Raw genomic sequence first — 27,839 nt, forward strand, 5'->3', positions numbered from 1 at the left:
AGTTCTGCTCTGTCCTATAGGGTCGCTATGAGTCAGAATCGATTTTACAGCAACAGGTTTTTTTTTTTTTTTTTTTAAATCCGTCTCATTACATCATAGTGATAGGATTTACAACACAAATGGAAATCACATCCGATGACAAAATGGTAGACAGTCATACAATACTGGGACTCATGACCTAGCCAAGTTGGCAGATATTTTTCGGGGACACAATCTAATCCATGACAGGGAATGTTTTAATTAAGCTCGTATTAAGTTTTTGGCCTTATACACGGTAGTCACTGGATTAGTGTCTCAGCGAAGAGTTTTATTCGGAGTGACTTTGATGAATAAGAAGTCTCTGCAGGATTGATTTGGTAATGCAGTAGCTGTTATACAACTATTTTTTCAATGGGAAAAGTTGAAAATATATTAGAGAATTTTGAATGTGTCATTCAGGATTTTGTGCAGTCCGGATATAAACATTAATACCTACAGAGGAAATGTGCTTTTGTTACACTTGTCCATTTTGAAGATTTCTGGAATCTTCAAAGCTAAAAGGAATAAGAAGAAAAGGAGGTCGTGGATGGTGGCATATTGCAGTTCCTTGGTTTCCTGTATTTCTTGAGGGCTTACGCTTGCTCTCGGGTGTTCTGGCTCTAGAGTCTTGAGAATAACCAGTGAGTGAATAAATTCTTCCCACCTCGGGGGTTCTAGTTCTTGCTCTAACAGACCGTGGTTTATATACCGTAGTGTTTTAATCATTATTGTGATTCAGTTAACTCTTGACCCTTAAAGTAATTCTTCCTTTATTAAAAAACAACTTTAACTAGACTATGGATTTTATTTGCAGATTTGGTTATTTTCAGGAGCTACAGTTTTTTGAAGAGCTCTTATGTCCCGTTCACAATAGGTTTAAGGATGGCATTTACTCTGTCTCCAAGGCACTGCTTTCACAAGCCTGTCACCCCTCTCCCCTTCATCCCTTGGTGGTATGGTTCTGTCATAATTTGGTATATTTTTAAAATATAAAATAACATTTTTTGGGTCTCATGACAGAAATATGTTCATGAATCAAGAATTAGAAACTACAGATAAATAAAAACTATGAAAATTTAAAATTGCCTGTCATCTCACTATCCTGAGACCTTTTACTTTTCAGCTGTTGGTTTGGCTCCATCAGCTAGTTCTTCTTGCTCTGTCTTTTACCAGAACTGTTGGTTCTATCAATATTAGCTATCCATATTTGTCTTGTTCATTTCCATTTTAAAATAAAAACCCTTCTTCATCCTAATGGCTTGTCCTGTGGCACAGCCAGGCTTCTTAGACACGGGGGCTTGGTTTCCTCTTCCTTCTGGTGGTCCCTCAATGGTCAGTTCCCCATCAGCCCGTCGTTGGACTCCTTTTCTGGTTACAAACGCTGAGAAACCTTTCCTACTGATGACCGTCTATCTGCTGATGACTCCTAAATTAATATGTATTGTTCAGTTCTCTTTCCTGAACTCCAAACCCATCCAGCCTACGGGGCATCTCCAACTAGATGCTTCACAAGCACCTACTTCAAATATGTCTAAAATTGAACTGCTTTCTACTTCTTCTTTCTTAGTCTTTACCTCAGGGAATAGTATCACCATTTATCAACTTGCAAAAGCTGAAATTTTAGTAATTATATTTGGCATCTCTCTCTCCTTTTAAAAACCTCATCCCCACCCCTTGTTTTATTTTTGTCTTTAATGACTACGACCTAAGATAATTCTTCCTGTATGTCCTTCTCAGATACCCCAGGCCGGCTCAGGTGCCTTCCTACAGCATCGCTGTTGGCATCTAGCCTGCTGTCTTGGGATGTGTCTACTGTGTGGGCTTGTTCTTCCTGAGTAGACTCTGAACTCCTTTAAGGCAGGGACTACATTTCTCATTTCTTTATCCCTTACGGCAACCCAGTACCTAGCACAAAGTAGGGCTGTGAAAATACTTGTTTGGATACCTGTATTTGTTGTTGAAAAAAATGAATAAAAGAAAGCATCGGGGGGAAGCAGTTTGTTTAAATTAATTCATATTATAGTCTGCCTGTAATTATAGCGATTTATAACTGTATTATAAATAATAATGGTAATATGATAAAGTTTAGTAAAGAATTTCATATACGTGGAGAGTTTTTTTTTGCAAACCCCTTAAATCCCACTGTTTACCTGTTGGGCCTAATGTCTGCATATTAACGTTAGACTCTGTTGTACATGAGAAGACCTGGAGTTTGTTAGAAGTGAGGTGATCAGGCTTTTTGGAAGCAAAGGCCCTGGTATACCAGGGAGTAGAATTTGACACTCGGTTTAGCCCTATTTAGTGGAGATGGAGGGACAGAATCAGTGATACCAAGACCTCATGTTTTAAATCCTTCTTTACAAAGTGTTTTTTTGTTTTTCTAATTTTATCTGAATAAGGTTAAACAATAATTCAAGTTAATGAAAGTAAACTCACTTCTAAGTGTTGTCTAATCTAGGTGATGATAATTGTGTATTTTGAAATATAATAGTCTTAATGATATTCTCATCAGGATTCACCTTGCCCCCAGAAATAGTAGTGCTACTTTAAGTTGATATTTATAAAATTAGTGCAAAACAAAATATAAAAGTTCATGTAAATTTCTTGCTTCACAGCCATTCTTCTTCAGTGTTACTCAGTTTATTTATCCTTTTAGGCAATTGCTGAGTATGTACTTTGTGTTTAGAAATTATCTAAATTAATTATTAAAAAAAATTTTTTTTTTTTAAAAATTATTTTCTGTTTATACACATGGTGTTTTTGAGGCAGAATATATATTTTGACATCTAGTTCATTTCCAGGCCAATAGTTAGTTTTTTTTTTTTAATTGTGGTAAAAATATATACAACAAAACATTTGCCAGTAGTTATTGGTTTTTGAAGAGGTTAATGACATTTTTTATAGTATGCACCCTCTTACCCTCTTTGTGCCAGGTTGAATATTTTTCCAATATGAAGAAAACAGTACTTGTTTAAAATGAATTTGAAAACTAAAACAGAGCAGTGTGAGGAAGAATGGCTGCTTTATATTTTAAAAGCGAATATTATCAGTTAACTTTAGATGACCCACATTGGTTAGAACCCGTGTTTGTTTCCCTTTGCGTGACTGTTGTAAGCATTTAATGGAAAGATGATCAGTTGTTCAGATGTGTGAACCTAAACGGTTTCACGGTAGATGCCTATGTCATTCTGTCTTCTCCTCAGATAATCGTGTGGAAGAGATACAGTGACTTTAAGAAACTGCACAAAGAACTCTGGCAAATTCACAAAAACTTATTCCGACATTCAGAATTGTTTCCTCCGTTTGCTAAAGGAATAGTGTTTGGTAAGTGGTTATCTTGGAATTGCTATTTTAAAGAAGTGACTGTTAGTTAATTCTGCATGCCTGCTGAACCCAGAAATGCTCTACCATGAAGTCAGAAGCCCCTCTTATTAAGGTAGTTAATTTAATTCAGTAAGCACCTGAAGCTGTTCTTTCGTGTTGTTGGTATAACATCAGTAACTCAAAGTAGATTTACTTCTTCCATCCGTGAAACAATAAGAACCCCAAGAATTTATTTTCTCACAGTTTTGGAGACAGACCAGAAGTCTGAAATCAGTACCATTGGGCTGAAATCAAGGATTGACAGGGCCACGCTCCTCCAGAGGCCCTAGGGGAGAATGCATTCCTTACCTCTTCCCGCTTCTGCTGGCTGCCGCCATTCCTTGGCCTGTGGCTGCACCACTGGAATCTTCAAGGCCTGCGTCTTCTAATCTCTCTGCTCCATCTTCATGACACTTTCTCCTCTGTGTGAAATCTCTCTTTCTTTTCAGGACACTTACGACATTTGGTGGCCACCAAGATAATTTAGGATAGTCTTCCCCATCTCAAGATCCTTACTTTAATCACACCTGCAAAGACCCTTACTCCAAATACAGGAACACTTCTAGGTTCGAGGGATTAGGACCTGATAACTACCACTCTGTATGTTCGTTTGTTTTTCTCCTTTCCTTCCTCCCTGACTTCCTTTCTTTGTTCTAATAACTAACCTTTGGAGAGACCCTTTTAAGACCATGAAAATATCCTACTCTTCATCAAAACTGCCCCTTTGATTTAGCATCTGTTAGTGATTCCTACATGAGCCACTCTCTATGTAATGGTGACAAAATAATGATTTTTCAAGTCCAGCATCGTGTCTGTTCCCTCCCATCTCCCTTTATCTATCTGCCTGTCACTGGATATGGATTCATATACCTGTTTTTTCCAGTAGCTTAGGATTTATTAATGTACTTAATTATTTTGATGCTAAATTGCCTCAGCTATAACCAATAGGAGCCCCTTTAAGCTGACTTCTATGTCCTTGTAACATGGTTTCATCATATATATATATATGTTTATTTATTTACTGAGTACTTCCTTTATTCAGACATAACAAGATGTTCATTGGTCATCTTGAATTTATTCTGGTCTAGCCCTGGAATCAGCCATTTCTTCAAGAGCAGTTGCTCTTAGTGGGCGGTGGTGTTAGAGACTGTGCCAGTTGTTAATTTATTGCCTCTTACCTCCAAACCCAGCCTTTGTTGCATTGTTGGACCTCCTTTTCCAGTTGACTTGGATAAACTTACTCAGTAGAGGGTGTTGGAGGGACACTGTGGCAGATAGGGGTCTGGTGTGTTTCTTCTGCTTCTGGCTGTACGCTGCCAGTGGTTTGTGGGGGACACTTTGGGGAGCGAACCCTCTGTCTGATGTTGTTGCCAGTCTCTGCCTGCGGCTCCCTGCCTTTCAGCCGTGGCTTCTGGCACTGCAGCAGGGAGTTCCCTGCTTGCCAGTCCCGGCCTGTGGTTCCTTGCCCATCAACCTTGGCCTTCTAACTGTAGACCAGCTGTGGTCTGGGCAACCTATTCTTTATGAGACCTACCCTGTCCAAATCACTGTGTGGATTCCATTTTCTGACTGGATCCTGGCTGATACAGGGACTGTGATCTGGGTATATGTAAGCTCATTGCCCCTTGGCTTCTAGGCTCTTTCAGCAGCTAGAGTTAGGAAACATAAAGCATTTATATGCAGACATATGTACAGTACATGAATTTATACACACTTCTATTCAAACCTACATGCATGTGCATATTTTAGAATTGTTCACGATATCTTTTGTCAAACTTTTCTTTTAATATGGTCGGTATTATCTGTCTTTTTTTCCTTCTAGATTTTGGGTTTCCAGTCTTGATTAGAAATATCTGCTGACACCTGCATTTTCTTGTAAGATTACTGTAGTTTTAAAAACATTAAGGAATAATCCATGTGGAACTTGCAAGTGAATGGGTTGTCAATTGGTGCTCCATTTTACTTTTAGATGGTTAGACATCTGTTCTACAATAATGTATTAAATAATCCATTGTTTTCCCAATGAAATTGGACTTCCATCTTTGTTATGTATGAACTTTTCATATGCGTTGCTATTAATTAAGGATTTCTTTTTTGTGGCATTTATTTATTCTTATATCAATACCTACTTCTGTACCATATTGATATTCTTACAGTGGTTTTATGGAGTATTTTCCCGTAACTGGTACCAGCTATATTTTTCATTCTTTCGGGGGATTGTTGCCTTTCAAGATTGGCCTGCAATTCCTGGCCTAGAATTACACTGGTATCTCTTGGTTCTAAGAATGTGCTCATTCCAAAGTGAGATGATCCAGCAGAATGTGGAACTTATTGAACAATACCATTAATATCACACACAAGTAAATATGGTTGCAGTAGTATATCAAAAGAGAACTGCCAGAAATTCAAGCTGGATTCAGAAGAGGGTGTGGAATGAGGGGTATCTTTGCTGATGTCAGATGGATCTTGGCTGAAAGCAGACAATACCAGAAAAGTGTTTTCCTATGTTTCATTGACTATGCAAAGGCATTGCGCTGTGTGGATCATAGCAAATTATGGATAATGTTGGTGAAGGTTGGGAATTCCAGAACACTTAATTGTGCTAATGAGGAACCTGTACATAGATCAAGAGGCAGTTGTTCGAACAGAACAAGGGGATACTGTTTGGTTTAAAGTCAGGAAAGGTGTGCGTCAGGGTTGTATCATTTCACTGTACTTATTCAATCTGTATGCTGAGTATATTATCTGAGAAGCTGGACTATACGAAGAAGAATGGGGCATCAGGATTGGAGGAAGACTCATTAACAGCCTGCCATATGCAGCTGACACAACCTTGCTTGTTGAAGGTGAAGAGGACTTGAAGCACTTACTGATGAAGATTGAAGACTACAGCCTTCTGTATAGATTACACCTCAACATAAACAAAACAGAAATCCTCACAACTGGACCAATGAGCAACATCACGATAAATGGAAAGAATATTCAAGTTGTTCAGGATTTTGTCTTACTTGGATCCACAATCAATGCCCATGGAAGCAGCAGTCAGAAAATCAAATGACATACTACATTAGGTAAATCTGCTGCAAAAGGCCTCTTAAAAAGCAAAGATGTCACTTTTATGACTAAAGTATGCCTGACCCAAGCCATGATACTTTCAGTTGCCTCACATGTATGCGGAAGTGAATAAGGAAGACTGAAGAAGAATTGATGCCTTTGGGTTATGGTGTTGGTGAAGAATATTGACTATATCATGGACTGCCAGAAGAACAAACAAATCTGTCTTGGAAGAGGTATAGCCAGAATGTTCCTTAGAAGCGAGGATGGCAAGACTTGGTCTCATGTACTTTGGACTGGTCCCCCAGGAGGGACCAGTCCCTGGAGGAGGACATAATACTTGGTAGAGAGTCAGTGAAAAAGAGGAAGACTCTCAATGAGATGGATTGACACAGTGGCTGCAACAATGGGCTCAAACATAGCAATGATTGCGAGGATGGCACAGGACTAGGAAGTGTTTCGTTCTGTTGTACATAGGGTTGCTATGAGTCGGAAGCAACTCGACGACACCTAACAGCAACAGCAAGAATTGTCAATTATCCATTTATTTCCTCTTAACTTCAAGACCCTTCTTCCATTTCCTGTTGTATGATAATTGTTTGGGCCCTTTCAGCATTTTTCCTTTGCAGTGAGCATGCTGCTAAGCTTGGCAGTAGGTGGTGTTGGAGGGGCATTGCAGAAGGGTAGGGGCTTTTCTTCCTCCTCCCGATTTAGTGATTTCATTTATTCTTGCTTCTGCTGTAATGTTGCCAGGGACATTCTATTCTAACCACACAGCAGTATAGGCTTGCAGCTTCAGCCGGGTTCGTAACCACTTCGCTGAGGACATCAGGGCACCCCAGGTCTGCTGGAGAGCGGGCTTTTGACTTTCCTACTCCCTTTGTGTACCTGCCCCTAAGCTTTGGCCTACCAGCACCTTGGAGCATTGTTTCCAGTGCTCCTTCCAGCAACATGGACATTGTGCACCCCAGGCTTTGTCTCACCGGCAAGCAGGTGCCCGATGTCCCTTTCTCCTTCTGTATGCCTCTCCTCTGAACTTGGTGTACCTTTACCCCCAGAAGGGTGTTTCCCATGGCCTTCCCCATACAGATACTGCATATCCAGGGCTTGTGTTACCTTGCTCGTGAGTAGGTTCCTGGCACCCTGACTGCCTGCCAGCCTGGGCCACCTGGATTCTGGAGGCGTCTTTTCTGACAACTGTGGATCAGCTCTGGCCCAGGAAACTTGTCCCCCATCGAACAGGCTACAACCACACCTTCTCCAAGAAGGTCCGATTCCAGCCTCGAGGAAGGGTTTCCCCTTTCAAGTTTTTCCTCAACTGTGGGGTATTCTTTAGAGCTCTCTTTTTTCCATCTTTCATTATTCTTCTGTCATGGTTAATAATTCTTTATATTAAACTTTTTCCATATTGTGGGGTGGTTTTGGTCTCTTGGTTGGACTGTAATTTATGCAGATCCTACTGATTTAGGAAGAATTCTGAATGATCTGAAATTATTCTGTCTCCACTGGCTTCCGGTCCACATGAGATAGAGATTTCTTCAGGCTGATTGCAGGACTGAGAGTCACTGAGGTTCACACTTGCTTCCTCAGGATAGTCTGATGATTCACGTATCTCTTAGTTGCAGGGAACCTCATATAGTAGCAACACCAATGGCACTTATACCAGGTTGAAGTGGTCATCAAAAGCTTATTGCTCCAATTCTTTAATTTTTAACAAATATTTAATACCAATACTTAGTGCTATTTAATGATATGTTGAAGTATAAGTCATAAGCAAGATATTTAGGATGCATAATTGAAAGGGAACGCTTTTATATTTTCTTAGGTGAAAAACAATAGAGAGATGAAAAACAGATCACTAGCAGTAGAATCATTAATTCTGATCATGCCATCAACTCATTCTATTCTCCAGCTAAGCATTAGGAGGTTCATGGACTCTTATTATTGTATACTATTACCTTTGAAAAAGTCAGACTGCTTGCTTTTGGCCTTTGGGCTCAGGTATTTCATGCCGTTCCACATTTCTGTTGTCTTCTCTTCCGGTCATAGCTATTGCTCAATATCAATAGTTCTTACTTTTTTCCTTAATACTTTTAACGATTAAAGTTGAGCTGCTGTTTGCCATTGCACGTACTGTTTCTTGGCCGCCATTTTTTTGCTGCTGTGCTTGGATGGTTGCATATTCAAAATCTGTTATTAATAGCATCTTATTTGATTCATTTCAGCCCAACTCTTAATTAGATAGATGTTCTCTGGGCACATTTAATTTAAGAAAAATTTTGAAAGTAGGTACTGGAGATGCAAAGACTTCAAACACCCTTTGTCATCTTTAAGAAGCTTGCGGCCTTAAGCTTGAAGGAAGTGAGCATTGTGATCCAGGAGCTGTGAGAGGGAAATGCTTCAGGATGTGCTGTCCTCATTGTCAGATTTTTAATGAAGTTCACTTTTACTGTTTACTGCTTCGAGGACATTCTTAAGTAAAACTTTTTTTTTTTTTTTAATGGTGCTTTAGGTGAAAGTTTACGGAGCAAATTGGCTTCATATTAAACAATACACATATTGTTTTGTGACATTGGTTGTCAACACAACGATGTGTCAACACTCTCCCCTTCTTGACCTTGGGTTCCACATTTCCATTAGTCCAGCTTACCTGTCCCCTCTTGCCTTCTCATCCTTGCCTCTGGGCTGGTGTGCCCATTTATTCTCCTGTACGTGGTTGAACTGTGCGTGTTATTGTTCGTTTTATAGGCCTGTCTAATCTTTGGCTGAAGGGTGAACCTCAAGAGTTACTTCAGTACTGAGTTGAAAGGATGTCCGGGGGCTGTACTCGGTTTTCTGTAGTCTCTGTCAGACGAGTAAGCCTGGTCTTCTTTTGTGAGTTTGAAGTTTGTTCTACACTTTTCTCCAGCTCTGTCTGGGATCATCTATTGTGATCCCTGTCAGAGCAGTCAGTGGTGGTAGCCGGGCACCATCTAGGTGTATTGGAGTCAGTCTGGTGGAGGGTGTAGTAGGTGTGGTCTGTTAGTCCTTTGGACTAATCTTTCCCTTGGGTCTTTAGTTTTCTTCATTTTCCCTTGCTCGAGATGGAGTGGGATCAGTGGACATATCTTAGATGGCTGACCACGAGCTTTTAAGATCTGAGACACTACTCATCAAAGTAGGATTAGAGCATTTTCTTTATAAACTATATCATGCCGATTGAGCTAGATGTTCTTGAGACCATGATCCCCAGCCCTCAGCCCACTAACTCAATCCCTCAGGGAATTTGGATGTGTCCATGAAGCCTCTGTGACTTCGCCTTTGTCAAGTTGTGCTGACTTCCCAGTACTGTGTACTGTCTTACCCTTCACCAAAGTTACCACTTATCTATTGTCTGCTTAGTGTTTTTCCATCCCTATCCCTCCCGCCCTTGTAACTATCAAAGATTATTTCTTTCTGTGTGTAAACCTTTTCATGAGTTTTTATAATAGTGGTCTCATACAGTATTTGTCCTTTTGTAATTGACTTACTTCACAAGCATAATGTCCTCCTGTCAGTTTGTTGTACTGTGGGGGGCTTGTGTGTTGCTGTGATATTGGAAGCTATGCCACCGGTATTCAAATGCCGGCAGGGTCACTTGTCGCGGACAGGTTTCAGCTGAGTTTCCAGGCTAAGACAGGCTAGGAAGAAGGACCTGGTGGTCTACTTCTGAAAAGAATTAGCCAGTGAAAACCTTATGAACAGCAGCAGAACATTGATATAGTGCCGGAAGATGAGCCCCTCAGGTTGGAAGGCACTCAAAAGATGACTGGGGAAGAGCTGCCTCCTCAAAGTAGAGTCGACCTTAATGATGTGGATGGAGTCAAGCATTTGGGACCTTCATTTGCTGATGTAGCAAGACTCAAAATGAGAAGAAACAGCTGCAAGCATCTGTTAATAATGGGAACGTGGAATGTACGAAGTATGAATCTGTGAAAATTGGAAATCGTCAAAAATGAAATGGAACACATAAACGTCGATATCTTAGGGATTAGTGAGCTGAAATGGACTGGTATTGGTCATTTTGAATCGGATAATCATATGGTCTAACATGCCAGGAATGACAACTTGAAGAGGAATGGTGTTGCATTCATCGTTGAAAAGAACATTCCAAGATCTACCCTGAAGTGCAATCCTGTAAGTGATAGGAGAATATCCATACACTTACAAGGAAGACCAGTTAATATGACTGTTATTCAAATTTACGCACCAACCACTAAGGCCAAAGATGAAGAATCTGAAGATTTTTACCAACTTAGCCAGTCTGAAATTGATCGAACATGCAATCAGGATGCATTGATAATTGCTGGTGATGGGAATGCAAAAGTTGGAAACAAAGAAGAAGGCTTGGGAGTTGGAAAATATGGCCTTGGTGATAGAAACAAAGCCGGAGAGAGCATGATAGAATTTTGCAAGACCAATGACTTTTTCACTGCAAATGCCTTTTTTCACCAACATAAATGGCGACTGTACACATGGCCTTTGCCAGATGGAACGCAGAGGAATCAAATCGACTACATTTATGGGAAGAGAAATAGAAAAGCTCAATATCATCAGAACAAAGCCAGGGGCCAGCTGCAAATCAGACCATCAGTTACTCTTATGCAAGTTCAAGATGAAACTGAAGAAAATTAGGACAAGCTGACAAGAGCCAAAGTATGACCTTGAGTATATTCCACATGAATTTAGAGACCATCTCAAGAATAGATTTGATGTGTTGAACACTAATGACTGAAGACCAGATGAGTTGTGGAATAACATCAAGGACATCATACATGAAGAAATCAAAAGGTCATTAAAAAGACAGGAGAGAAAGAAAAGACCTAAACAGATGTCAGAAGAGACTCTGAAACTTGCTCTTGAAAGTCGGGTAGCTAAAGCAAAAGGAAAAAAAATGGTGAAGTAAAAGAGCGGGACAGAAGATTGCAAAAGGTGGCTTGAGAAGACAGTATTATGATGACATGTGCAAAGACCTGGAGATAGAAAACCAAAAGAGAAGAATACACTTAGCATTTCTCAAACTGAAAGAATTGAAGAAAAAATTCAAGCCTCTATTTGGCAATACTGAAGGATTCTATGGGGAAAATATTATTCAGGAAGCATCAAAAGAAGATGAAAGGTACACGCAGAGTCACTATACCAAAAAGAATTGGTTGATGTTCAGCCATTTCAGGAGATAACATATGACCAGGAACCCATGGTACTCAAGGAAGAAGTCCAAACTACACCGAAGACTTTGGCCAAAAACAGGGCTCTGGGAATTGACGGAATACCAACTGAGATGTTTCAACAAACAGATGTAGCAGTGGAAGTGCTCACTTATCTGTGCCAAGAAATTCGGAAGACAGCTACCTGGCCAACCACCTGGAAGAGATCCATATTTATGCCTCTTCCCATAAAAGGTGACCCAACAGAACACGGAAATTATCAAACAATATTATTGATATCACAAGTAAGCATAATTTTGCTGAAGATCATTCAAAAGCGGCTGCAGCAGTATATTGATGGGGAACTGCCAGAAATTCAAGCTGGATTTAGAAGAGGATGTGGAACCAGGGATACCATTGCTGATGTCAGATGGATCCTGGCTGAAAGGAAAGAATACCAGAAAGATGTTTACCTGTGTTTCATTGACTATGCCAAGGCATTCAACTGTGTGGATCGTTTAATCAATTATAGATAACATTGCAGAGAATCAGAACTCCAGAACACTTAATTGTGCTCGTGAAGAATCTGTACATGGATCAAGGGGCAGTCATTCGAACAGAACAAGGGGATACCACATCGTTTAAGTCAGGAAAGGTGTGTGTCAGAGTTGTATCCTTTCATCATCCTCTTCAGTCTGTATGCTGAGCAGATAATCCTAGAAGCTTTACTATATGAAGAAGAACAGGGCATCAAGATTGGAGGAAGACTCATTAACAACCTGCGAATGATAAAACCTTGCTTGCTGAAAATGAACAGGACTTGAAGCACTTACTAATGAAGATCAGAGACCACAGCCTTCAGTATGAATTACACCTCAACGTAAAGAAATCAAAACTCCTCACAAATGGACCGGTAAGCAACATCATGATAAACGGAGAAGATATTGAAGTTGTCAAGGATTTCATTTTACTGGATCTCCAATCAACACTCATGGAAGAAGCAGTCAAGAAATCAAAAGATGCATTGCGTGGGGCAAATTAGCTGCGCAAGACTCCTTTAAAGTGTTGAAAAGTAAAGACGTCACTTTGAGGACTAAGGTGCGCCTGACCCGAGCCATGGTGTTTTCAGTCGCATCATAATGCATGCAAAATCTGGACAATGAATAAGGAAGACTGAGGAAGAATTGATGTCTTTGAATTGTGGTGTTGGCAAGGACTATTGACTATACCGTGGACTGCCAAAAGAACAAACAAACCTGTCTTAGAAGTACAACCAGAATGTTCCTTAGAAGCAAGGATGGTGAGACTGCGTCTCACATACTTTGGACAAGTTATCAGGAGGGATCAGTCCCTGGAAAAAGACACCATGCTTGGTGAAGAAGAGGGTCAGTGAAGAAGAGGAAGACTCTCAACAAGATGGATTGACACAGTAGCTTTAACAATGGGCTCAAGCATGGCAGCAATTGTGAGGATGGTGCGGGACTGGGTAGTGTTTCGCTTGATTGTGCATAGGGTCGCTGTGAGTTGAAACCAACTTGATGGCACCTAACGACACAAAAATGATGCCCTCCAGCTTCATCCATGTTGTGAGATGTTGTGTAGATTTATAACTTTTTATTGCTCCGTAGCGTTCCGTTGTGTGTCTGTACTATGGTTTGTTTATCCATTCATCTGTTGATGGACACTTAGGTTGTTACCATATTTTTGCTATTGTGAACATGTTGCAGTGAGCATGGGTGTGCATATGTCTATTCATGTGATGGCTCTTATATTTCTAGGAGATATTCCTCTGAGTGGGATTGCTGGATCATATGGTATTTCTATTTCTATAGCTGTACCATTTTGTGTTCTCACCAGCAGTGCATAAGAGTTCCAATCTCTGTCTAGCTTTTTTTAAATAAGAATTTGAATTCTTCTCCATATTTTTTTCCATTCTGTGGAGACCAACTATTGTGACCCAGGTCAGAATGGTCACTGGTGGTAGCCAGGCACCTTAGCTCTGGTCTCAGGGTAAATGAGGTCGTGGCTCGTGTAGACTTGTTTCTTCTCTGTGCTTTTGGGTCTTTAATTTTAGAAGTGCTGTTTCATTGGGAGAACTGATTGGAATTGTTACATACATATGGACTGAGAACTAACAGAAAAACACATTTAGGCATAATAGGTTATATTAGGTTTGGTTACTTGTCATACAAGATAGAAATTGATGTCTTTCTCATGGCAAAAGGTTTGGAGGTAGTCTCAGGCATGGCAGCTTTACAGTTATCAGGGATCCAAGCTCTTTCTCCTTGTTGCTCTGTCTTCTTAACCTCCCACCTCATTGTCCTTCCTGGGAAAAGGAGGGGACAAGCAGAAGAGAGGAGACAGGGTGTACACCAGGTGCCTTTTAAAGAGATTTCTGGGAAGCTACAGTATGACTTGTTGATATGTCATTGGCCAGAACTTAGCCCCTTACCACACCTAACTGCAAGGCAAGCTGGAAACTAGTCTTTGTTCTGGGCTGCCATGTACCCAGTTCAAAATTGGAAAGTATTTTACTAAGGGAGAAGATGCAGTCTTTGTTTTATTTTTTTACAACATTTATTTATTTTTTAATTGTACTTTAGATGAAGGTTTACAGAACAAACTAGCTTCTCATTAAATAGTACACATATTATTTTATGACATTGGTTAACAACCCCATGACATGTCTACGCTCTCCCTTCTCAACCTTGGATTCCCTATTACCAGCTTTCCCCTTCTGCCTTCTACTCCTTGCCTGTGGGCTGGTGTGCCCCTTTAGTCTCGTTTTGGTTTTTGGATCTGTCTTATCTTTGGATTGAGGGGTGAACCTCCGGAGTGACTTCATTACTGAGCTGAAAGGGTGTCCGGGGGCTGTAATCTTGGGGTTTCTCTAGTCTCTGTCAGGCCAGTAAGTCTGGTCTTTTTTTGTGAGTTAGAATTTTGTTCTATATTTTTCTCTGGTTCTGTCCAGGACCCTCTATTGTGATGCCTATCAGAGCAGTCAGCGTTGGTATCCAGGCACCATTTAGTTGTACTGGACTCAGTCTGGTGGAGGCTGTGGTAGTTGTTGTCCATTAGTTTTGGACTAATCTTTCCCTTGTGTCTTTAGTTTTCTTCATTGGTCCCTGAACCCAAAGAGGTAAGACCAGTGGAGTGTCCTAGATGGGTGCTCACAGGCTTTTAAGACCCCAGAGGCTGCTCACCGAAGTAGAATGTAGAACATTTTCTTTGTGAACTGTGTTATGAAGGTGCAGTCTTTATTATGATAAGTAAATAGTATACTGGATGTTAGCAGTCTTCTAATTGACTACCTCCTGCCTGCTAAATTCCGTGTGTGAGGCTGTCAGTGTATACCTCAGCTCTGGAGTCCTGGGCTCTTTTGAGATGCTGGTAAGAGTTGAAGACCCTTTAGAAATGTAGAAAAAATGTATATGTGTATGCATGGAATTTTGCAGGATTGTGATTTCTGAAACCCATCCATATTCCATGGCCTAGAGGGTTTGCGGACCCACAGGTAAGAGTTCCTGTTAGTGAAAGCTGACTGACTACCTTCTAGGGCAGAAGGTTCCACTGTAAGAGCTCCCGTTTGCTAGAAAGGTTTTCCTAGTTTTCACTAATTCACTCATGAACAGTCAACAGAAGTTTGTTCAGCATGTTCTGTACGCTAGGATCTGTGATGGTGCTTGAAGATGTAAAGACACCACGACAGTAATTTACGAAGTGCTTAGTCGGTGCCTGGCGTGGATGTCAGAGCTTCAGGTACATTGCTCATTTACTCCATTTCACAAATGAGGGGATGATGGAGTGAGCGCCTGAATCCAGACCCGTCTGACCTTTTCTTTTAGTTACTGTGGATTAGACGCTTCCCCATAAACACGAGACACGTTGAGCCGAAGGATTTCAGTGGCTCAGTTTCATATTTTGCCTTGGGTTATATGACTAGGAATTTCTTTGTGCCCAGTTTTCTGTTAGCACATTGCAAAACCACTTCAAACGCTGAAGTATGTGATGATGTTACTGTTTTGGTTTTGTATTTTTAAACCTGTGTTGCAGTCAGTATGATATGTGGCATGTGACAAAAGCCAGCCGGTAGCCTAACCTCAGAGCAGTAAAAAAGGATCATATTTGAAAATGTCTTATCAGCATTCAAATTGTATGTATCGTTTTTTGACGTTCCATAAAGACCCCGTTTCGATCGCCTTGTGAACCGGAGCTCGCCGGTGCTGCGTGGGCTCGCTCTCCCAGGCGGGTGGTCACAGACACTGACAGCATCGCCACACGTGGAATCCAGCATAAAGGCTTTTTGCTTCAAGCTGAGGCTTCTGACCTCACTGATACACAGATGTCCTCATAATTTCCTCTCTCCAGTCCGTTTATAAATCAAAAAAAGTGGAAAAGGGAAAATCATATGGGTAATTACAGCATCAAATTAGTTAGGAAACCATTTGAGTTTTTTAAAATTCTCTTTTCAACTTTAGTTTCAAAGCACCAGCGTTCTGAATGGTAAGTCCGTTCACTGCGTGGCCCGCGGTCATGGACGCACCATTTATTTGTCAGGTGACATCTCTGCCCCTTGTTTCATGGGGAGCGTTGTTTTGTTTTCCGGTGAGAGCCCTACTGGTTATAACTGTGGAGACTAGATTCGACTTCAGAAGATCATAGAATAAGCATAGCAAATAGGCAACGAAAGGCCCACGGCTGCTTTCTAATCTTTGGACGTAAGCTATCAAAAAACGGTGTTTGATCATTCGTTCTTTAAGTGCTGACACTCATTTAATTTTAGGACGTTTTGATGAAACTGTTATTGAAGAGAGAAGACAGTGTGCTGAAGATTTGCTACAGTTCTCTGCAAACATTCCCGCTCTTTATAACAGCAAACAACTTGAGGAGTTTTTCAAGGTTTGGCAGTCTTTTTGGAATTTTTTATGTTTTGTTAAATATTTTATTTTCTAATTTGTAGTGAAAGCAAGACTTAAAATTATTTCTCAGATAAGAAAATGTTTGCTTTTGAATTTCATTATTTACTAAAATAATGTGCATAGGATCTAGTAGCTAAATAATGTCTGTGGCATATCTTCTGATTTTAGTGTAGAAATGTATTAGATTTTTGATTTATGGGTTTTCTTTTAATTTGCTGCAGAGGGCTTAGAGATGATCTAATTCATGCCACCGTAATTGAAACTTCCCTTTAAAAAATTTAGGTGAAACGCCTGTAGTGATCTTCACTTGTTGAGGTGTGTTTCAGTGGCAGACTTCTCTTTGTGATATAAACCACTACTAGTCCATCTTAAATTGTTAAAAATCTACTAATTTGTGTGAAGATATAACAGAAGTGGATACTGTACAGTTATACGGAGGTCGGCTGTGTACTGTATAGCACAGAGATACTTTACAGTTACACAGATTACCTGAGATCATTGGATATTCATGTTCTAAGTTTCTTGACATGTAGTGTTTTAATTCCAAACCCTTTATCATTTCCTGGTGGTGCAGTGGCTAAGAGCTTGGCTGCTAACCAGCAGCTGCTCCTTGGAAACCCTGTGGCCAGTTCTACTCTGTCCTGTGGGGTCACTGTGACTCAAAATTGACTAGAAGGCAATGGGTTTGGCTGTTTTTATCATTTTAAATAATAGTTTTCTACTTTATTTTGAATGAAATCTGTGGAAGTTGTCAGTTGATATTATTGTCTTTAATCATGGCATTTTTCCTACTGCATTTAGCCCTGTAAAGCCAGGTAATTGTGTGTAAAAGCAGCTTGAAGGCAGTGTGTGACCTCCTCTGAGGTCACAAGGGGAAAGGAGAACCGATCAACAGCCCAAGGCGGATTTCCCCGAGGTGGAGGTCAGACGTGCCTCCTCCCTCTGCCGTCTTTACTAGCTGTGACACCGCCTGTCCCGCCACAGTACTCTCTGTTAGGTTCGATAATTCAGTGCAATGGCCACACAGAACTCACAGACCGTTCTTACAATGACGGGGTTTATTAGGGAAGGAACAGCTACCGTCCAGGCTCAAGAGCACTCAGGATACAGTTCTTCCATCAGGACAGCTTCTCCCGCTGTGCTGGAAAGCACGCCCCTCCCTGGCCCTCAGTTTCTGCCCAAAGGCACTCAACTTTCTCTTCCTGTGGGCCAGGAAGCCCAGCTTGCCTGTCTCCTGCTGCTGGTACTCTCCTGGTGGTCTCTCCTTCCTTGGTGGCGGTGGGCCCCTCCTGCTGATGTGGAATTGGCTCTTTTAAGACAAAACTGACCAGTTCTCTTGGTGGGCCACAGTTACGCTATCACACAGTCACCTGGGTGGGAGTTACAAGCCCATGGGTAGAAAGGCCTCACACAAAAGTAATTAATCATACCACATGCCGTAATTTTTTATTTTAATAACTAAAACTCCACTCATTTGTATAAACTTAGTTTCTTAGGATACATAACCAGCGAAGTATAGGAGTGGTGGGATTTTTAATTTTCCTAATGCTGGTGGAGCTAGAAGAGAGTTTATTTTTTGTGGCCTATTTTAGTTTACTGAGGAAAGTTGATCTGTTGAAAGACATTTCAGGATTATGACATAGTAATAGAAATAGTGACAGAAAAGTTTGTAGTAACAAGAATCCTGCTTATTGACCTTGTTGCTTAATACTTCATTGTTCTGGGAAACTAGACCGAGATCATCAGTTCGTGTCTGCTTATGACCCAAGGCAAATCTCTAGGATAAAAGGTCCAGCCAAATCGATAGGACATGTAGCTCCGTAGCTCCTTGCTGTTCTTTATCATAGCTGTTTCTGTGTAGCACCAGAGTTGATGCTTGTAGAAAAGGTGTTGTTATAAAGCAAGAAGGATACTGTTTTTGGATATTGAGAAAGGCAGTCATGCAAAGTAACCTAGGCCGCAGGCCTAAAAAAAATCATCAGTCTGGGGATCATGGAAGTTAGATTGTAGCCTTTAAACAATTTAAATGAAAATTACCTGTCCATTCTACTTCTTTTGGATCTGGGAATTCCTGGTTGTAACTGCTACTGGAAGATATTTGTTTTTTAGGCTTTGCGAAATGAGAAACAAAAGAAGAGGAAGAAAAGGTTGGCGGTTTAAGAGAAGCCAAGCTAGTCTTGGAAAATCTCAAGTAGTACGCTGGGCAGGAGAGGGACACTGATTTGGGAAGATCACAATACTGGCATTCAGTCTATATAAGTAAAGATAAGAAAACATGTTTTTGGGGGGATTATTTAACTGCAAGCAAAAAAAAAAAAAAAAGCCCACCATATGAGTTTAAGCAATAAAGGGCTTATTTGTCTCATACACGAAGCCTGAGGAAGACAGTACGGAATTGCTTCTTGTTGTTAGGTGCCACTGAGTCGGTTCTGACTCATAGGGACAGTATGTACTGCAGAATGAAACACTGCCCGGTCCTGCACCATGCTCACAATCCTTATTATGCTTGAGCTCATTATTGCAGCCACTGTGTCAATCCATCTCTTTTTCTCTGTCCCTCTGCTTTACCAAGCATGATGTCCTTCTCCAGGGACTGATCCCGCCTGATAACATGTCCAAAGTATTTGAGATGTAATCTCGCCATCCTTGCTTCTAAGAATTGTTCTGGCTGTACCTCTTCCAAGACAGTTTCTGGTACAGAAGTTCAATAATGTCATCCAGAACCTAGGTTCCAGGGTGAGGGTGTGAAGGGCAAAGGACTAAAAGAAACACACCACTTTTTAAAAGCTTTCCTCAAACCTTTGCCTAGAAGGAGTCCTTCTTGCATCTCATAGTCCTGATTGTGGAAGAAGGCAGAATGACATGGGAAGGGGATGCCTGTAGGCAGCCAGTGCGGAGGGTGTGCCATGCTAACATGGCTTCTCTCTGTAGAAGCACTGATGATACCACATGCAAATGACCATGTAACCGTGTGATGAGGTTGACTTCTTAAAGCATACACAGGAACACAGGAGTAGAAGGAATAGTGTAATAAACTTCTGTTGCCCTTCATCCAGCATCAGAAACTACCAGTATATTACTAACCTTGTTTCATCTATACCTTGCCACCCTAGACTCTTTGCTGGTTGCTTATTTATTTACTTACAGTTTTGTGAGATATAATTTACATACCTTAAAATTCAGCAATTTTAAGTGTATAATTAATGGCTTTTATAAATTTATAGGTTGTACAGCTAGCACCCCCATCCAGTTTTTGAACATTTTCTCCACCTCAACAAGTCTGTTTGCACATGTCCCCCTTTCCTGTCCCCAAGAAGGAATGGTAAACAGTTAGTTAGCTGCCATTTTCATCTCTTTGGCTGGTGGACTTTCCCTCAGTTGTTTCCAGGTCAGAGAATTTGATCTATGATTTGGGGCTCTGGACGTTTGTTTCTAGATAATGTTATTGATAGACAAGGTAGTAGTTTCTTTAATTTTAGATGAGCTCTTTCATTGAGGGAATTGGTCCTCCTGCTGGTCTTGTTGATTCTTTCTATTATTTTTCTATTTTCTATTGCATTTCTTTCTGCTCTCATCTTTATTATTTCCTTTTCTGGTGACCATGGACTTCTTTTGCTGCTCCTTTTCTATTTGTTCGAGTTGTAGGGATAAGCTGTTGATTCTGGCCCTTTCTTCTTTTTTTGATGTATGCATTTATTGCTATAAATTCTCTTCTGAGCACTGCTTTTGCTGTGTCCCAAAGGTTTGGTATGTTATGTTTTCATTCTCATTTGATTCTAAGATTTTTAAAATTTCTTCTATTATCCAATGTCTTTTAAGTAAGGCATTATTCAGCTTCCATGTATTTAATTTTTTCCATGTTCTTTCTGTTATTATCTCTAGTTTGATAGTGTTATGATCAGAGAAGATGCTTTGTATTTTTTTTTTTGACATTTTTGAATTTATTCAGGCTTTCTTTGTGCCCTAATATCCAGCCTGTCCTGGAGAGTGACCCATGTGCGTTGGAGGAGAATGTGTCCTGTGCTGCTGCTGGGTGGAGTGAGGTCAAGGTGGCTGGTTATGTTAACTAGATCTGTATCTTTGTCGAATTTCTTTCTCTTTGTTCTGTCCATCATCAAAAGTGGTGCGTAAAGTCCCTGCTATTCATTATTGTAGAACTGGCTGTTTCTCTTTTCAGTTTTGTTGGAGCTGGTTTTATGTATTTTGGCGTTCTGTCTTTGGGTGCGTAAATATTCGTTATAGTTATGTCCTCTTGGTGGATTGATCCATTAATCATTATATAATGCTCTTCTTTGTCTCTCATAATGGATTTTTTGACTTAAAGTCTATTTTATCAGAGATTATTATTGCTACTCCTGCTTTCTTTAGATTACTCTTTGCTGGATTTTTTTTTGTCCCCCTTACCCTTTGATTTTTAAAGTATTTATGTCTTTCTTTGTGTCTGAGGTGTGTCTCTTGTAGGCAACATATTGATAGGCCATTTTTTAAATTTATTTCCTTATTTTTATCCATTCTGCCACTTTCTGTCTCTTGACTGGTGCATTTATACCATTTACATTCAGTGTGATTATTGATAGTTATGAATTTACCGCTGCTGTTTTGATTTGCTTTTTGTTGTGCTAACGGTTTCTTCGTTCTGCGTAGTTCTCTGTGCTGCGTTCTTTTTGTTTATGGATTTTCTTTTAGTCTCCTTTGTTGTTGATTTTATGTTTGCTGAGTCTTTTTGATTTTCATCTTTTTTATTTTGGTGAGTAGATTCATAATTTTCTTTGCAGTTTCTCTGAAATTTACCTTTTTCTTCCTAAGTATTCAACAGTCCATTATATCTTGATATTGCCTTGACTTCCTTTCCATACAGAAGTTGTATAACGACACCAGCCATTCTCCCTTTTGGTTTGATGTTGCCGTTGTTTACAGATTGACGGTTCTGGTTCCCTGTTTTCAACTTTGCAGCTTTATTTGCTTTTGAGAACTCTTATCTGCATTGGTGTCTGGGTGATGCTGTTGTGTATCTTCATCTCAGGTTGTTGTCTAATGTCACTGGCTCTGTCCAAAGGACTTCCTTTAATATTTCTTGTAAGGCCGGTCGGGTTTTTTACAAATTCCCTTAATTTCTGGGAATGTCCTTCTTTTGCCATCATATTTGAAAGACAGTTTTACTGGATATGTGATTCTTGGTTGACAGTTCTTTTCTTTTAGGATTTTATATATGTTATCCCATTGCCTTCTTCCCTGCATGGTTTCTGCTGAGAAATCAGAGCTTAAGTCTTATTGGTGTCCCTTTGTAGGTGATATTTCATTTTTCATGGACAACTCTGAATTCTTTCTTTGGTTTGGGTGTTTGGGGAAGTGTGATCATGTTATGTCTTGGTGAGTTTCTTTTGTATGAGGTTGTATGAGGTTCGTTGAGCTTCTTGGATAGACACCTCAACTTTCATGATATTACCAAAGTTTTGAGCTTCTTGGAGGGCAACCTTCTTGACTTTCGTGGTATCAGGTTTTCTGCCAGTAAATCTTCAACATTGCTCTTTGTGCTTCTCTTTTTCTCCTCCTGTTCTGGAATTCCAGTTATGTGTAAATTATTCCTTTTGATAGTTTCCCATGTAACTCTTAGGCTTTCTTCATTCCTTTTTCTGTTTTTTCCTCAGACAAATTAGTATCAAGACATTTTTCCTCTGTTTCGCTGTTTCTGTCTTTCTTTGATTCAGTTACACTTCCATGTCCTTCCATTGAGTTACCTATTTCTGATATTTTATCGTTAATCTTCTGGATTTCTAGTTGCTGTTTTTGCATGGTTTCTAATTGTTTATTTTCTCATTTTGTTCTTGTAGTGTTTCCCTGAATTCTTCTAGGGTTTTTGTCTGTGTTTTTCTTGATCTCTTTGAGGACCCTGTATGTAAGTCTTTTGAATTCCTCGTCAGGTAATTAATTCTATTGCCATATCTCTGTCAGGAAGGTTTTCTGCGCCTTTATTCTGCTCACTTGTTTGAGCCATCTTGTCCTGTCTCTTCATGTGATTTGTTATCGTCTGTTGTCTCTGAGGCGTTCAGTTTGGTGCTGGCAGTTAGTGCATTCTCCAAAGTCAGGGCGGGGCGTCTCCATATCCGCTGTGCAGGGCTGCTACCCGCGTGGACGGGGTAGGCCCACAGCGCGTGCATGAACTGGCGTCTCTGTAGGTGGTAAGGTATCGGGGGTTTCCGTGCAAGTGTAGACGGCCTGCAGGAACTGTTTGAGTGTGGAATGTGTGTTGTTGCAGCCAGGTGGACGTTAGATGAGGGCCCTAGGATCTCTTGCTCATCATTTGGCAGAGGTGTAGGTGGAGCCTGTAAGGATGTGACTTGCATTGCTTGTGAGGTGATGTGTCTGTCTGGCTGGTCACCTGGGTGTAGGCATGGGGAGTGTTCTTGCTGGTCACTGGATTGGGTGCAGTGTGTGTGCATGTTGGTTGCCGAGGGATCAGAGTGAGGGTGCACAGGTTACCAGGTGCATGACATGGGAACTTGCCCTACTGGGTGTCAGGTGAGCAGGGTGGTGTAGGGTTGGTTGGAGCCAGTGAGCACGAGCTTCTGGTTGTAGATCAGTCAGTGTGTGAGCACGGCGGTGGGTCACTGGCAGGCGCGGCTGTGTGGGAATGTGTCGGGGTGGGTGCAAGCCTCTGGTCACAGGCACATGACATGTGAGCTTGCACAGTGTGTATCACCGAGTGAGGGAGCAAAGGGGGCTCGCTACTGATCTCCACGAGGTGGGGGGAGAAGGAGGGAGTGTGTTTCCCCATCTCTGGTGTGGGCGCCAGGGCACTCCCCGCAGAGTACAGCTAGTGATCAGCCCGACCAAATGCAAGAAGAGGGGTGCTGTCCAGAGTCTGGTCAGGTAGGGGATCTTTAGCCACCGCTCCAAGGATCCTCTGCTTCATCAGTGCCATCCACCCAAATGATCATGGACCGCCACTGGTGAGTAGTTCTGAAACTGAATGAGGACTCTTGTCCTGTCCTGTTAGCCAGTTGAAATAAGACAGACGCCACACCACCAGTTGCAAGGGAAACAGAAATTGGAGATTCATTGTCTGCGCAGACAAGGAGCGACGTGGGGTCTAAAGACTATAAGGCCACGTGCTCACTGTCTGAGGGGGTTGGGGAACTTTTTATTTCCAGTGGCATCTGGGGGTTGGGTTGGGTACCCGGAACTCTCTGCCCTTAGCCCTCCCATGTCCGCATTTGGAGGTCCAGATGTTAAATCATATCGGTGATGTTTAGGCCCAAGGACAGATTGAGGACACAGCTCTTCAGGTCTTGTACACGCATCAAAATCTTGGTTCACGCATGGGCAGGATTCTGGCACCAAATTCAAACTGTGGTTAGGGCCACAGTGTGGTCGGGCCAAACCACAGTTAGAAGCTGTGGTTTGGTGGGCTGTGAGGGATGCGGGGAACCACGGCCGAGCAGGGGGAAGTCTCGGCGGAGGCTTCAGTTCCATCTTTATTTTCTGGCTCCCTCCCTGCTCTGTGGTTTCCTGGATCCCTCGGGCTCTCGCCCGCCTTCCTGCACTTTCCCTCCTTAGACCCAGTTCACGTTCTGCTCACCTCGCTTCTCTCCGGGGTTGTCGACTCAGCATCTCTGTCTCTTTTGGGGATTCCGTGCAGCTGCCTTCCTGTGCCCCTCACCAGGAACGTGAGATGAAGCTGCTCGCTTTTTCTCAAGGTGGCTGTGCTGTGCCAGACTGGCCGGTACGGCGCCTGCAATCCATGTCTCCTTGCTCACTCTTTTCATTGGCTGATAGGGCGCCTATAGTCCATGAATCTCCTTGCTCGCTGTTTTCATCAGCTGGTAGGCCACCTACAGTCCATGAGTCTCCTTGCTTGCTGTTTTCACTGGCTGGTAGGGCGCCTACAGTCCCTGAGTCTCCTTGCTCGCTGTTTTCATTTAGTTTCTCTCTCCCTTTGGAGTTTGGTCTAATTCTACATCCTGCCATATCCTGTTCTTGGTGCCCAGATTATCTTCTGTCTCTGTTTTACTTGGTTTCTTGGTTATTTGCAGCAGGGGGATGGCAAGGTGTGTGTGACTAAGCCATTGTCTCCCCTGTCATTGCTTTTTGGGAAAGGGATTTACTGTGCTACCCACTCTACCATACCAGAAGTCTCTCTCTCTGTAAATTGACTATCAGTTAACAAAAACTTCTGAGATGCTGTGAAATAAAGTTTTTTTTTTTTTTTACTGGAAACTGAGGAATACCAAAAGATTAATGTTTCTGAATTAGAGATTCTAATAAAATTGTGGCATAAACTCAAAAGACCATATAAAATTAAACAGCATGTTTCCCGACTGCATCCTTCTAGTTCCTATACAACAGTTTTTATTACTGTTTTGTGACATTAAAGATTTGTTCTTTATTATTTATTTTGTATAATGTTATTTGATAAATTAGGTAATACTGCTAAGATTTTGAACAAAAACATTTTGTTGCATTCATTAGTGCTTTGTTTTCATTTTATCTTATAAGCAGGTCTTATATTACATCAGCTAATAATAATAACAACAAGTAAACACTTGATGAGTGCTCACATTGTTCTAAACACTTTACATGTGTAAAATCTTACTCCTAACAATGCCTTTAGTTATAGGTGTTATTTTCATTTTATGGGTAGGTAACTCACATAACTCCTAAGGTTGATGAGTAGTTAATACACCCACTCCTCACTTATCAACGTGGTTAAATTCCAAAGACCAGGTTGTTAAGTGAAAATTGGTGTTATATGAATATGGAGGATGACTACATCATTACATAACTGTCAAATGATACCATTACAGAACTTCCAAATTACGTCATTGCGTAACTGCCAAGCCACTGAAAATCATGGCCCAGCCAAGTAGACACACAGCCTTAACCATCTCATCCAGCCTCACTCCTTGGCGTTCGTTACTGCCAGATGTTCATTGATAATGAGGAAAATAGCCACGTAGTAGATTTTTTTACTGTTGTCATAAACGCAAAATATTAGATGAGATGGTCGATAAGTGGGGAATAGCTGTGGTAGAAAGGCACTTCCTATTAAGTGAGATTGTAAGTAAAAGCGAATTTTTCTGTTAATTCCCTGGGATACTTGAAAATTTTCTTAGGAGTTGGTTTCAATGTTATTTAAGGATGACTTGGTCTAGAATAGGTTCTCTCCTTCTTAGAAAAAAATTCAGATAGAAGGAGTAAGATAAAAATTCTTGATCCTAAAAAGAATAATTGTTTTTAAATTTCGAGGTCATATAACACTCAGGGAAGTGTAATTTGGTAATTTGAGGGACCACTTCAAATTTCTCTTGGTCAAAGATAAATCTACAGGGAGACTTCTGATCAGGTAAAGGTAGTGACTGAGTTCTTTGTGCTGAGGTAGCTAGAGTCTCTGGGCGCTGCAAACAGTTAAAAAACTTCACTGCTAACCCAAAGGTTGGATGTTTGAGTCTACCCAGAGGCACCTTCGAAGAATGGCCTGTTGATCTATTTCCCAAAAATTAGCCATTAAAAACCCTATAGAGCACAATTCTTTTCTGACACACATGGGGCGTGGTTCGACTCAATGGACTGGACTTGATGGTAACTTTTTTTCTTTTTTATAAATTTCTCTTGGGTTTTGGTATCCTGGCAGTAGTGGTACCCTGGTATCCTATTGTTGGGAGGTAGGAGGAAGGATGGAGCAGAAGAGTTATTTTAATTAGCTGTAGTCATTTAAGGATTGTAATTTCTTGCACCTGTGATTGGAGCCCTCTATTCATAAAGCCACATTGCAAAATAACAAAAGCACTGTTTGCCTGATGATAGCACTCTATTGCTGCATATAAAAAAAAAAATTGCGATAAAATAGTTTTTTGAGATCTGAATTTGCAGACCTAAATACAGAATTAAAATAACAGTCACATGCAGAAACTAATTTTATAATTATTTTCTACATCTTTAAAATACGTTTCTTTAATTAGAATATTTTTAATGTATTTAGTTCTTCCTGCACTGTATACAAGTAGTTCTCAAACTCAGATGGCTTTTGGGATCACCAGCTCCCAGGGGAGGTGCCATGTGATTTGCTGTAGTTTATAATTTGATAAAACTAAATATCTTCCTGAAGGATTCCACCAGATGCCACTAATTAAAATGAACAGTCACTAAGCATATACTGAACAATATACTTTAGCCTGCAGGTTTTTTCCTCCTTCTTAAGACTTGGTTTTTCTTCTTCTGTATTTTCTTCGTAAGTATTTTTGATAGGTTTGAAATAACGTACTGTTACAAAGCCCACCAGGTCTCTGGGTGGCGTGCACGATTGCTCTCAGCTACTAACCTAAAGGCTGTTTGTCTGAACTCACCCGGTGGCCCTACAGAAGAAAGGCCTGGCAATGTGCTTCTGTAAAGATTATGGCCAAGACGACCCTACGGAGCAGTTCTACCCTGTAACACGTGAGGTCGCTGTGAGTTGGAATTGGTTTTTTTTCTTTTAAGTAAAAGCCGTATATTCTAAACATGATAATATTAGTCTTGATTTTGAAAGAGCAGTTGTTGTCTCGTTTCATGTATTTTTCTGTAGCCCTTACGTGTGGTTCAGGTGATTTTTATTCATCTACTACTGATTTTTTTTGTTTATGACATTGAAACACAATTACTCTGATCTTTTAGGGTGGAATAATTAATGATGGTTCTGAATTGATTGGCCCTGCTGAAGCCTATTCAGATTCCCACGTTGATAGCTTTGCTACGTGTAGTACAGAAGGTAAGAAATTGTAATTCTTCCATTTCAGTGGTTTTGATTGCAGAGGATTGTAGATCATATTTACATTACATTTTAGGATACTTTTTTTTTTACATTTAACGTCAAACATCGCTGATACTGGGGTGCATCCTTGCGGTGCAATGGATCGCTTTTATATGGCCTATCTTGCCGTGGTCTTGTAACTCCCACCAGGTGATTGTGTGGGACTATGCAAATAATGAGTATGGAACCCTAACGAGGGGATTGGTCAGTTTTACCCTCCTGCTAGGCTTAAAAGAGAGCCAATCCCAGAGCACAGGGGGGACCTTGCTACCACCGAGAAGAAAAGATAGGAGTGGAGTGTGTTCTTTGGACCCAGGGTCCCTGTGCTGAGAACCTCCTAGGCCCAGGAGACAGAGAAAGACAGCTGGAACAACAGAGAAGGTGCAAGATGGTGAGAAGTGGTGGCAGCAGAACCCGGAGACTGGAGCGAAATGGTGCAGTGGGCTTCCCGGTCCACAGAGCAAGGCGGTAACAGTGGGTGTGCTGACCCACAGAGTGAAAGAGCTGAGCACCTGTGGGCAGGAGTCTTCCTGG

General features: G+C 41.0%; 1 protein-coding gene across 6 annotated transcripts in view; it reads left to right on the top strand.

Annotated features, from left to right (window-relative positions):
• The window catches only part of RPS6KC1 (ribosomal protein S6 kinase C1), a 197,226-nt gene that overhangs the window by 39,884 nt on the left and 129,503 nt on the right, over positions 1-27,839 (top strand). For 3 of the 6 annotated variants that reach the window (XM_049868346.1, XM_049868348.1, XM_049868347.1), the window contains 3 exons: positions 3,222-3,342; positions 16,384-16,499; positions 27,170-27,263. The exons of 1 other annotated variant lie outside the window; for it this stretch is intronic. In XM_049868346.1, the coding sequence (XP_049724303.1) occupies positions 3,222-3,342; positions 16,384-16,499; positions 27,170-27,263 (331 nt within the window). The remainder of the gene's footprint in view (positions 1-3,221; positions 3,343-16,383; positions 16,500-27,169; positions 27,264-27,839) is intronic. 2 more of the 6 variants (XM_049868349.1, XM_049868350.1) reach the window with 2 other exon arrangements.

The sequence above is a fragment of the Elephas maximus genome, chromosome 24, assembly GCF_024166365.1.
Source record: "Elephas maximus indicus isolate mEleMax1 chromosome 24, mEleMax1 primary haplotype, whole genome shotgun sequence".
Classification (NCBI taxonomy): domain Eukaryota; kingdom Metazoa; phylum Chordata; class Mammalia; order Proboscidea; family Elephantidae; genus Elephas; species Elephas maximus.